The sequence below is a fragment of the Bidens hawaiensis genome, unplaced genomic scaffold (assembly GCF_021521415.1).
Source record: "Bidens hawaiensis isolate Kalapana, Puna unplaced genomic scaffold, B.hawaiensis_p1.1 tig00047364_1, whole genome shotgun sequence".
Classification (NCBI taxonomy): domain Eukaryota; kingdom Viridiplantae; phylum Streptophyta; class Magnoliopsida; order Asterales; family Asteraceae; genus Bidens; species Bidens hawaiensis.
The window spans coordinates 39,352-50,593 of NW_027498448.1; the positions used below are offsets into that span (position 1 = coordinate 39,352).

An 11,242-nucleotide genomic window follows, 5' to 3' on the forward strand; every position below is an offset into this window, starting at 1 on the left:
TTTGTTGATGGATGAAGCAATTGATTCAAATAAGTTACTGATGAAAAAGAGAATTATTTACGTCGGTGAATTAAAGATTTACGTTGCAGCGGGTGGCATTACTTTGGGAAAATGATATAGTTTTATGTTTTGAAAGCACAAACTTATCACAAACTGATCACAAATTTACTTTTAACACATCTGCAACAACACTCAATGAACTTCGGTGTCCAACACCAATTTGTTTTGTGCGCATTTACAACAACACTAAATGAACTCTATGTTGCCCCAGACTCCCAGTAATGCTCCAACGAATCACTACTTAACTTGAAAAACATTTAAATAGTACTTTAGAGATTAAAAAAACATAGATATTAACTATAAGAAAACATAAAGACTATTAAAAAGGTCCAAAATTGCCAAAGTTCGGCAGCAGCCACATAAAGGACACAAACCAAACGGACCTGATGAAGACTATTCAAGCAATCAACACCCAAAAATCTCCATTAAAATGAGAATAACCTCATCTTTTCAACCCATAATTAGATATAGTCGAGAGGCTCACCACCCAGCCTTGCACACCATTCAAGCCATAAACCAAATCAGCCTTTTAACTTGCTTCAAAGGCCACCTCAGCAAGTTCTTTCCGAACACTCAATTTTAAAAGCCTAGGGAAGAGGCATGAACAAACTTATCTGTAGGATGTAGGATATGAAACATCAGTTTTACTTTATTGTTGATATAATAAACAATATAATATATAAAAAGTAACCCGAGTCAAAGATCCTTTAATTATGCGATAAAAAAGTGTCTTCTAGTGTTTTTCTCCTGACATTTAACACATCCAGTACTATAAGTTCATAATTTAAACAATCCCAAATTAAGCCCACGAAACAACAACAGAAGCCTTATAAACCAAACCTTCAAAATTTACACTTTATATGGATGAATGAAGTAAAAACCAATAATTTATAATTCCAAGTGATTTATGTGTAATTCTATAATAATAAACAGAGCATAAATAAGATTTTTTTCACCATTAAAATATTCTTAACAATAGCATATTAGTATTCACAGCGTTATAAAAGAACATATTGTGACATCAAAAGAAAAAAAATAATAATAACTCCTAAAAAGTATTCTTCCAATGGGATATCCATCTATAGACACATCACACATCCAGGTACACAAATGGGTTCTTCTTGCAACAATACGCTTAAAATAACTTTGGGTGAACCCATGATGTATCTTCTTAGATTGGACTCACGAAACTCTTCCAAATTCTTATGAAGTATGCACAACATATATCATTTGGGTATGTAATAAAACCAATGCAATCTCCCACCCTCTTTTGTTACTCAATGCCAAAACCCCCCCTAATTTATAAGCATTAAGTAGTTAGCCAGTGATTTACAAACACCGAGTTTAGTTTAACCAATCTCTAGCTGAAATCGAGACTCTTTTCGCACATATTTTGAGATTACGTTTAGCTTTGGCTAGAAATTGGCTGAATAATAAATTTGTGATTCAATATTAAGTGAATCTTCCCCAACATAGTGTCTAAATATGTGAGTAAGATATGATTTATCATAGAGATTAGAAGGAGTAACAAAATCTCAAGAACTTCAGTCTTTGCCTTGAGCTTGGAAGATTCAAGGGTCCAACTTGGCTGTACACATATGATAGGTGGTTTAGGCCATAAATAAAAAGTAGAAAGATAATATATATTTATTTTGCTATAAGATCCTAGCAAATGAATAATTTCGACAAAAACCTAGAGTCTAAATCCGCAATTCAATGAAAGAAGACAATAATCCCATCTCAATTAACACAACAAAAATCATAATTAATCGACATATATGTGTAGAAATAGAGAATTGAGGACTTACCAAACAGATTGGATAGGAGAAAAGTAGTAAAGTTTAGGATGAATTTGGGCTGAGAGAAGCATAACCATCGAAACGATGGATGGAGATGCGATGCAGATTCGACAGACGCCATGAATTAGGTCAGGCTATAAATGAAAAGCCCTATAATATAATGATATGGAGTTTTTGGGAGTGTGTATTTTTTCTAAATGAGTGTTTTATATATTATTGTGGACAATTATCATAATTCATAACACTGCTTAATGTGCAAAATCACAATGGATTTAATTATGTTTGAAAATTGAAAACGTGAGCGGCTTATTGTTTTTAAACGTTTAAAGATTTGGAAAACAAACCGTGGATTCGGATGGAAAATGGATCATACTTTCGATACCGGTTTGATACCAAGCTCATCCATTGAAACTTGCCATGGCGTGTTCCATATTTTTGTTACGGTCACTTACGGCTATTTCAATTATAACTTGTAATTGTAATATTAAAGATTATCACGTACACTCGTATAATCCCATGATTAACAGATAATTAAAAAATACAACATAACAAACATAGAACAATCAGGCAAAAATTCATTGTATCAAGAGTCTTAATCTCCTGGAAAGAAACATTCTCAAACAAAACAAAATTAAAACAAACAGATGACTAAAATTGACCACAAAGCAACTAAAAGCATCCAACAAATATTGGTTAACCATAAAGCTGTAGAGAACCTCACTTCTTGGATTTCTTGGTTGCCCTGAAAAAAAAAATTCATTTTCATCAAAACAAACATCACGAATAACTAATATAAATAAATACATAACAGAATCGCATCGATACTCACTATGTAGGTGCGGCAGCGGCAGGGGCAGCTGGGGTTCTATCTTGTGGTCCCTGAAAAAAATACAAAAAAGGCAACAAACGCTTATGGTTAGAAGGGTGGCGATTAAAAGTGGCATATAAAAGAGTCAAGGCCGTACACTCATACTCAAGCGTAAAAACAAGCTTCTTAATAAACAAGCTTGAGCCCGAGCTTCACTTCTCAAGCTCAAGCAGGCTGGCAAGCCTAATCGAGCCAATTATTCATATAGTATTTTAGTTATCGTATTAAATATTCATTTGTATAATAATTATTAATATACATACAAAATTTTGATAAAAAATAAACTAAATAATACATATGATATATAGAAAGTTACAATTTTGAAGTATATATAAAAAATATCAAAATTGAAAAATTTTTAATTAATAAAAAAAACAATGCAAGCACAAACTTGAAAAACTACTCGCGAGCCAAGCTCAAGCTTTAGAAATAGAACTCAAACCAAGTCGAGCTTGATGACACAAAAGTAAAACAAGCTCAAGTCTAGTCAGCTCGGCTCATTTACACAACTAATAGTGTGCCTAAAGATGATACTTGAAAAAAGCGGCAATGGGACTGAGTCAGAACATTATAAAACTAAATAAAATAAGATCATTTTCAGTTTTATACAAATTTGGTATAAACAAAAAAGAGATGCAAACTTAGACGGTCTAAACCATTGTTTAAATATATCAATGACCTCTACATACATTATCCACTTATTTTAACTTTAAATTTTTTATTCACGTGAAATAAAAACATAACCTAAATCTATAGACTGAAAACTAAATATATACCTGGGCCAATCGTTCTTCTCTTCGTGCCAACTTCCTTTCTCTGCTGGCCTTGTTCTTTGCACGTTTGGCTTCAAACTGGTCAGATAATGTCTTTTCACGGGCCTTTTCAGCCTTTGATTTGTGGATACTTTCCATTAGCACACGCTTGTTCTTAAACACGTTACCTTTAACTTTCATGTACATATCATGGTACATATGCTTGTCAATTTTCTTTGCCTCACGATACTTTCGAAGTAAACGCCTCAACACGCGCATCCTTCTCATCCATAGAATCTTAGTCGGCAACCTGGCCTCCCTGGTACCCTTACGCTTACCTAAAGGGCAAATTCGTAATAGCATCAAGACACATGCATCTTAAAAGTAACCAACTTAAAAAGGATGATTAACTATGACACTTAACACTCACCTAGTGATAAAATTTTTAGAAACAAAACACATAAATATCTTGGAATGGAATCTTAAATTACTTGACACATACAATAGCTATGGATACACGGAAGTTAGAAAATACCGTATCCAGAATGACGGCCCTTTCTCTTGGCCTCCTTCATCCGGCGAGCACGAGATCGAGAGTGAATCTTGGTTGGCTTCCTGATGATGAAACCATCCTTGACCAACTTCCTGATATTTTGACCTGTATTTATAGAGCAACAAAATAAAAACTAGAAGTGAGCCTTTCAAAAATTATAGAGCACACGACAGTCATCAATTAACAGTCATCCAAATAGATGAACAAATCGCATGTAATAAGCTTAATTGTAAACACAAATCAATTCTATCATCACAAAAACAAATCATAATAAATTATCCAGATACACAAATATATCACAAATAAGAAGCTCAATTTCTGAGCAATAAACAATGTACATCATCATAGCAACAGTGCAGATAACAATTACAGCTCACTAAACCTTTGACCGCATACACTAACAAATCGCATTTAATATGCACAAATTAAAAACAAAACGCCCTGCTTGCGGTGCACGCATATAATGTATATATGTGTGAACACTCGGGTGGACAAAAGCGAAATTGCACTAATTTTGACGTTATTTTACCAATATCGTGAAAATAACGTTAAAAGTGGTGGAAGGTTAATCAGGCATCATGTGGTGGCGTTGATAGCCGAAAGACAAGGGTACATGCACCAATCGGTCGGTGTCCCGATGGTTGAGTGTTATGTGTCTTATGTCCAAGGCTTGATGCAAAACTACTATCGAGCCGAGGGTCTCACCGGAAGCAGCCTCTCTATCCCTATGGGGTAGAGGTAAGGCTGTCTACATCTTACTCTCCTCAGACTCTACTATAGCTTTGCTATTGGTGGGATATACTGAGTACGATGATGATGATGATGAAATTAAAAACAAAACACAAAATAATTGGCCAGATATATAATAAACATATCGCAAATAACGAGTTCAATTTCTAAACGATAACTGAGTGCATCATCATAACAACGGTACAGATAACAATTTGAGCTCACGAAAAGTTTTGACCAAATACACGAGCAAATCTGATGTAATAAAACTTAAGTTTTAACCAAACTGATTCTAACGTCACAGCTAAACATATCGCAAATAATACATGAACAAAGCACATCGAATAACTTAATTCCTAAACAATAAGCATACAATAAGTTTAGTTACTAAACAACAACCGACTACGTTATCATTACAAGTAGACACATAACAATTACAGCTCACAACAAGTTTGACCTAATACATAAACAAATCGTAACGTAACAAGCTCAATTCCTATACAATAACAGCCTCTATCATCACAACAATACAGAAACGAAAACAGATCACAAATGATAATCGATTACATCAGCATTATAAAGCTAACACATGAAAATATCGAAACGTAACAAGCTCAATTTCAAAACAATAAGCAAATAACAAGATTATTTTCTAAACAATAACCGATTACGTCATCACTACAACAAAGTTTAACCTAATTAACTGATAACAAAACGATCGTTAGATACATAATCAACGAAACTGAAATTGAAGGAGTGTGAAGTGAATACATACGAGAGTTAGCCATGGAGATCTCATTGCCTTCGTTCGGATCGAGCCAGACCTTGCCTCTACCGCACTTGAGGACGCTAGCGGCGAGCCGCTTCTGTAGCTTCAGTGATACCATGAGTTAGTTGTTACGGCGGCTAGGGTTTTGAGTGGTGGATGATAATGTGGTTTATATCATTCTCATCAATCAATCAATAACCGTTTTCCGTTAGTTAGATGGGCTCGGTTTGCTTCTATTTCATAACGGCCCACTGGAATCTCGTTCGTGTAAATGTGGTGGCAGAGGCTAGAGGTGAAAAAAAAACGAATCCGGAACCGGACCCAAAAAGAAACCTGGAACCGAGCTTTTTATACTTGAAACCATACCCGACCCTCCCCGTAGAGTACGGATAGGTATGCGATACAGTACCAAAACCAGTACCCGAACCAGACTTGATTTGTACCCGGTAATACCCGAAAACCAGAACCGATTCCATACATGGAACGGGTTTTTCCAATACTCGAAAGCGGGTTTTTCAAATACCTTATCTATACACGAAAAATACCCGAAAAATACCCTTAAAAAGAATGACCCCTTAAAAATCCAATCTATACCCGATAAATACCCGAAAAAACCCCAAAAATAGGTTTTTTCAACACCAGGTTTTAGAGTACCCGGTTCTATACTCGACCCGAACCCAATGCATAAGGTATAGTTTTTAGACACGATACACGGATCCGAACCCGACCCGGGTATTGCCAATACCCAATTTTCCAATACCCGAACTCGGTTCCATAACCGGAAGCGGGTATTTGAAAAACCCGATTTGTGCACCTCTAGTAGAGGTGCACAAACCAGGGTATTTTTAGGAAACATAACCGGTTTCGGGTGTGGTTAGTAAAAGTCAAAAGCCGGTTTTGGGTATTTGACCAGGTTTTAGGGCTTTTATCGGGAATTATAGGGTCGGTTCTAGTTATGGGGAGAAACCCAAAATCCAATCCATACTCGTAGGTCAGGTCGGGTCCAGTTCCGGGTAGGAACCACCATGTCGGTCCGGAATCGGTTTTTTTCCCACCTCAAGGTAGTGATGCACAAAAGGATCCGGTTCAGGAAACCAAAATCGGTTATAAACAGGTATAGTAGAAATCAGTTACAAAACTGAAAATAACCATAGGTTAGCGACTGGTAAGGAGTTGTGAAATGAGGATACAATTGCTTAACGAGCTTGAGGAGGTTAGTCAATTCGGTTTTTACGATTTGAAAATTTTTTAGTCGAGGCTGAAAAATGATCCGAAACAAATTTGGTTTTGAGCCGAATAAACCGGAATTATTATTATTATTATTATTATTAATTTGTTAGGATTTGTTGTATCTATACCATTATTGGATTGGGGTGGGGTAATTATGTAATACGATTGGGCTAAGTTACAAAACATTGAATTATCATTATCACATTCTCTCTTGTCTAAAAACATTTAAGAATCTTCTATTGGAGATGGTCTTAGGTTCATGCCAAATTCAGATTTCCTAAAAGTCTAAAGTTAAAAATCTAATTCGGTTCGGTTTTAGATTTCGGTTTAATTTGATATTCAGTTTAATCGGTTTGAAACCAAACAATAAACACCCCTAGGCGAGCGAGCAAATTTTAGGTTAGCTCGTGCATGAAGATAAATGAGTCAACCCCACTCGGCCCTGGGATGAAAACTGAGTTCGAGTTCCGCTTGTAAAAAGTTAAAACCTGCTCATTTATTTTTCGATTTTAAATTTAAAAAAATAACATACATGTAAATTTGTTAAATAGATTAAATTGGAGCACGAAGTGAGCCAACGAGTTAAAATTGATGTAAGACTTGGGCTTAGAATGATTAAGACTGGTCTACTATTTGAGATATAACTTATAAACATTAAAATGAGGACTTAATTTAAACGAGTCAAACGGGCATGCCAATTTGCAAGTATATTTTGGCTTGAACTCATCTTGTTTACATGGCCAAATATTGAGGGTTGTTACACTACGAGTATGAATAATAAACTTAGTCACATACCCTAAGTTTTAACTTTACATGTGTGTAATCACACCTACAGGGGCATATTTAGGTAGGGTTTAGGAGTAGTACGGACTACCGTTTAACTTTGTCGGTAAAGTACAAATAGTTAAGGTTTTTAGTATTCTTAGGAAACTGGTATATATTATGTTTAGCAGTTTGATAACATCACCTGGAACTGTCGGTGTAGCTATCAAATATCACTATAAATTGTTTGGACCTTACTCGCACATGTTCTAAACATGCTGTCCACATTTTTTCCCCCAAATTACAACTTTCAAAGTGATGCATTAACTATTAACTATTTGCAAAATTAGTCCTCAACTATTATTTGCATCCGCTTTCTACATTCAAAAACCAAATTGATCAATTAACCGTAAATTATTTGCAAAATTAGATTATCAATGGTTCCAAAAAAAATTTGGGATATTCCTGAACTTTTCCTCTACATCCGCCACTGCATGCCTAATCACATGAGAAAAGTTATAAATTTGAATTTGCACCGATGACGGGTAAAAAATAATATAATCACACATAGTCAAATAATATGAAGTTGTGTATTTAAACTAATAAAACGTATGATACCTAAGTGTTTGGCCCATGCAATGACTAATTGATTGATTATTTTCTGATTTAAATATCAATACACAATGATTATGTTATAGGACGTGTGTGATTCCAATATAAGCAGCATTAATCTTAATTATGTGTATATTAAGCACAAACTAGAAGGCTTAAAGATTTTGATTAATAAATAATAATCCCGCCAATCGTATGGAGCTAAGGTTATATTTAAATAGTATGAACATGTCAAGGGCACTCTTAGACACACTTAAAATTATGTGACCTAAACATGACACATGTAACTGATGAATATAAAATGGTTAAACAAGTTGACAGGTTGCACTTACAGCACTAAAATTGAAGTTCTTATTTTTATCCTTATAATTTAACAAAAAAACACATATATCATACAAATTTAAAGATTTTAAAAACAACTCACACCTATGAAGTGAGTATGGAATCGATATATTCACATATTAACTATAACTTAGTCTCCTTTACAAGTTAAATATTTGTTAATTTAACCTAGTTTTAAGAAGGTAGGCGAGCATAATCTTAGCATGCCCTATTTATTAAACTAGTTAGATATGCCATGTGTTTATTGAACAGGTTACCCTGAAAAATCTTATTTTCGTATCAGGATTTGAATTGTGTTTTATATCGGATAACTGATTTTACCCTAACAATATACTTAAAGTATGACAAGTCATTGGGCTTATTATTTCATGAATAGCGATTACTTTGGTGTCGGTCTAGTTATAGTTCAAATATATGAATGGAAACACTATCTTTTTATATAACCTAAACAATGAAACTCTATGTATAGGTGAGTATGCATGTGTTGATTTATACATTTGACATTACAAAAATAAGATTAATACTTAGTGGATGATTTTAATATATATAAACCAGTAACAAAAGCTAGAATAGTCTTTGCCTAGTTATTCTCATTTTGATGGGTGGTTAGGTATGCAATTGGTTGTCAAGAGTTTAATCTTTACAAAGTGTAAAGAAAATAGCCTTTGCCCTATAGTTTATTTGCAACTGTTATTTTGGCAAGTCACAAATTCTAATTATATATTACATGTACATAAAATGGGTGTGAACTAAGGTTGTTCAAAAAGTTGGTGACTTTTCGGCTCGTTCGAAGCTTGTTTGAAAATAGCTTGAAAAAACTCGAATCTAAACGAGCGGGCTCAGCTCATTATTATTAAACCCTAAATTTTAATATATAATAATAATAATAATAATAACAATAATAGAAAAAGGTAAAAATAATACATATATTATGCTATTCAAGATTTAAAACATTATTAAAAAACAAACAAAAATAAAATATAATGCTATATATTCTATAGTTTATAAACTTTATACAAATTAATGTTAAAAAATATATTTTTGTCGTTCATATATCAATTAATATTAATCCCCCGCGTTGAGGCGGAGGCATAAAACCGTGACAAATAGCACGCATGTCAAACCACCTCCAGCGACCACCAACACCAAAAAACTCGTATCAATAAACCAAAAAGTAAGACCGAATGAAAAATAGATGTAAAAATGTTGAATCGTGCATGCAAAACATAAGACATAGAAAAAAATTACTAAGTTGATGAAGGACCCCGCACATTGTGATGAGTAAATGGGGAAAAAATACGTTTAAGAACGTTGAACTACTACATTGCGACGTGTTAACCTGCAAAGTTTAGACCAACACGTAAAATGAAAAATTTGTAAAAGTTGAAAAGCTTATGATACCAAATTTGAAAGTGAAAAGTTTTGTGGTTAAATTGTAAAAGTATTAAAGTTAAAAAAAAAACCCTGAAAGAAGATTCAACCCACTAAAGCCCAATGTACAAAACTACAAATCATGATACATGCTTAAGTTGCTTTTTTTAATAATATTTGGAACCACGCCCGATACCCAAGTGTGACTTCTTGAGACGCAATATCAATCGTCCATGCTGACTTTGACGCTTTAGGCCTGAGTCATCCAAAAACACTATCAAGAAGGAACCCACCATTATGGAAAACCCGCTTATGTCAGGTTTTGAACTTGAGACCTTAGGATTCTAAGTCTTAGCCAACACTTCGTTCTATTGAAAGCAGAAGACCCATTACATATGCAAAATGGTAACTGAGTGGCCTACAAAGGAAATGATAGTGGAAAACCTAAAAATTAGAGAAAGGCCAAGTTACAATTCAAATAGCACCATGTACAAAAGGAAGTTATTAACCCGATTTACAACTCAAATAATATCATGTGCAAAAGCTTAAAGCAACAAAACTTCAGTATTGTAATATATATAATATCCGTAAAATAAATAAATAAATAAAAAGTTTAAAAAATATGGACGAGCTCGACTCAAGCTTGATTTTTCAGCTCGATAAAGTTAACGACCCAAGATCGAGCCAGCTTGCTTACGCTTGAGCCCGAGTTGGCCCCGGCTAGGCTCGATTACATCCTTTGAACAGAAATTCACAACATGTCCTTCATATTTATGTGGGTAAGTTGTAAGTGGTTGTGAGTATAGTAAAGAGAACAAGTTATTGTTCATAAGTAAATTTGGAGAAACATTTCTAATAATATTATTGAAAGTGATTGTGAGTGGTGAAGAGAGAAAATCTAATGATAAATGTATAAAAAAGTACTATTAAAATATTATAGAGTATGAACAATATTTCTTTAAATTACTTATAAACAGTAACATATTATAGAGTATGAACAATATTTCTTTAAATTACTTATAAACAGTAACTTTTTTATTTTCTCTTTCATATACAATCATTTACAATCACACTCTAAAGAAAGAATTCCTCACATAATTTAGAGAAGTTGTTGTAAATGATAAAATGACTTGATTTATCTTCCTTGATTATATGACACATTTACCCTACTAGATATTGTAGAGTATAGATGCATCATACATGACTATTCCAAGTGGTCATAGAAAAGCTATATGTAGGATTTATGGTTACCTTAAAATAAACATTAAACAAATAGCTAGCTCACATTGCATTCGGGTTGATTTCCAACTTTATTTGAAGAATACTTTATTTCAAGTTCGATAATTAGTGATGACACCCCCTAACATTACAAAAACCAGTCAGTAATATTGTTGT

General features: G+C 33.8%; 1 protein-coding gene across 1 annotated transcript; it reads right to left on the reverse strand.

Moving 5' to 3' along the window:
* Positions 1-2,687: 2,687 nt before the first annotated feature.
* LOC143596910 (large ribosomal subunit protein eL19y) lies at positions 2,688-5,668 on the reverse strand. Its single transcript, XM_077075566.1, has 4 exons — positions 5,537-5,668; positions 4,015-4,137; positions 3,504-3,817; positions 2,688-2,738 (listed from the first exon to the last, which is right to left on the reverse strand). The coding sequence occupies exons 1-4, from the start codon at positions 5,646-5,648 to the stop codon at positions 2,688-2,690; spliced, it is 600 nt and encodes a 199-aa protein (XP_076931681.1). The 5' UTR covers positions 5,649-5,668.
* Positions 5,669-11,242: the final 5,574 nt, after the last annotated feature.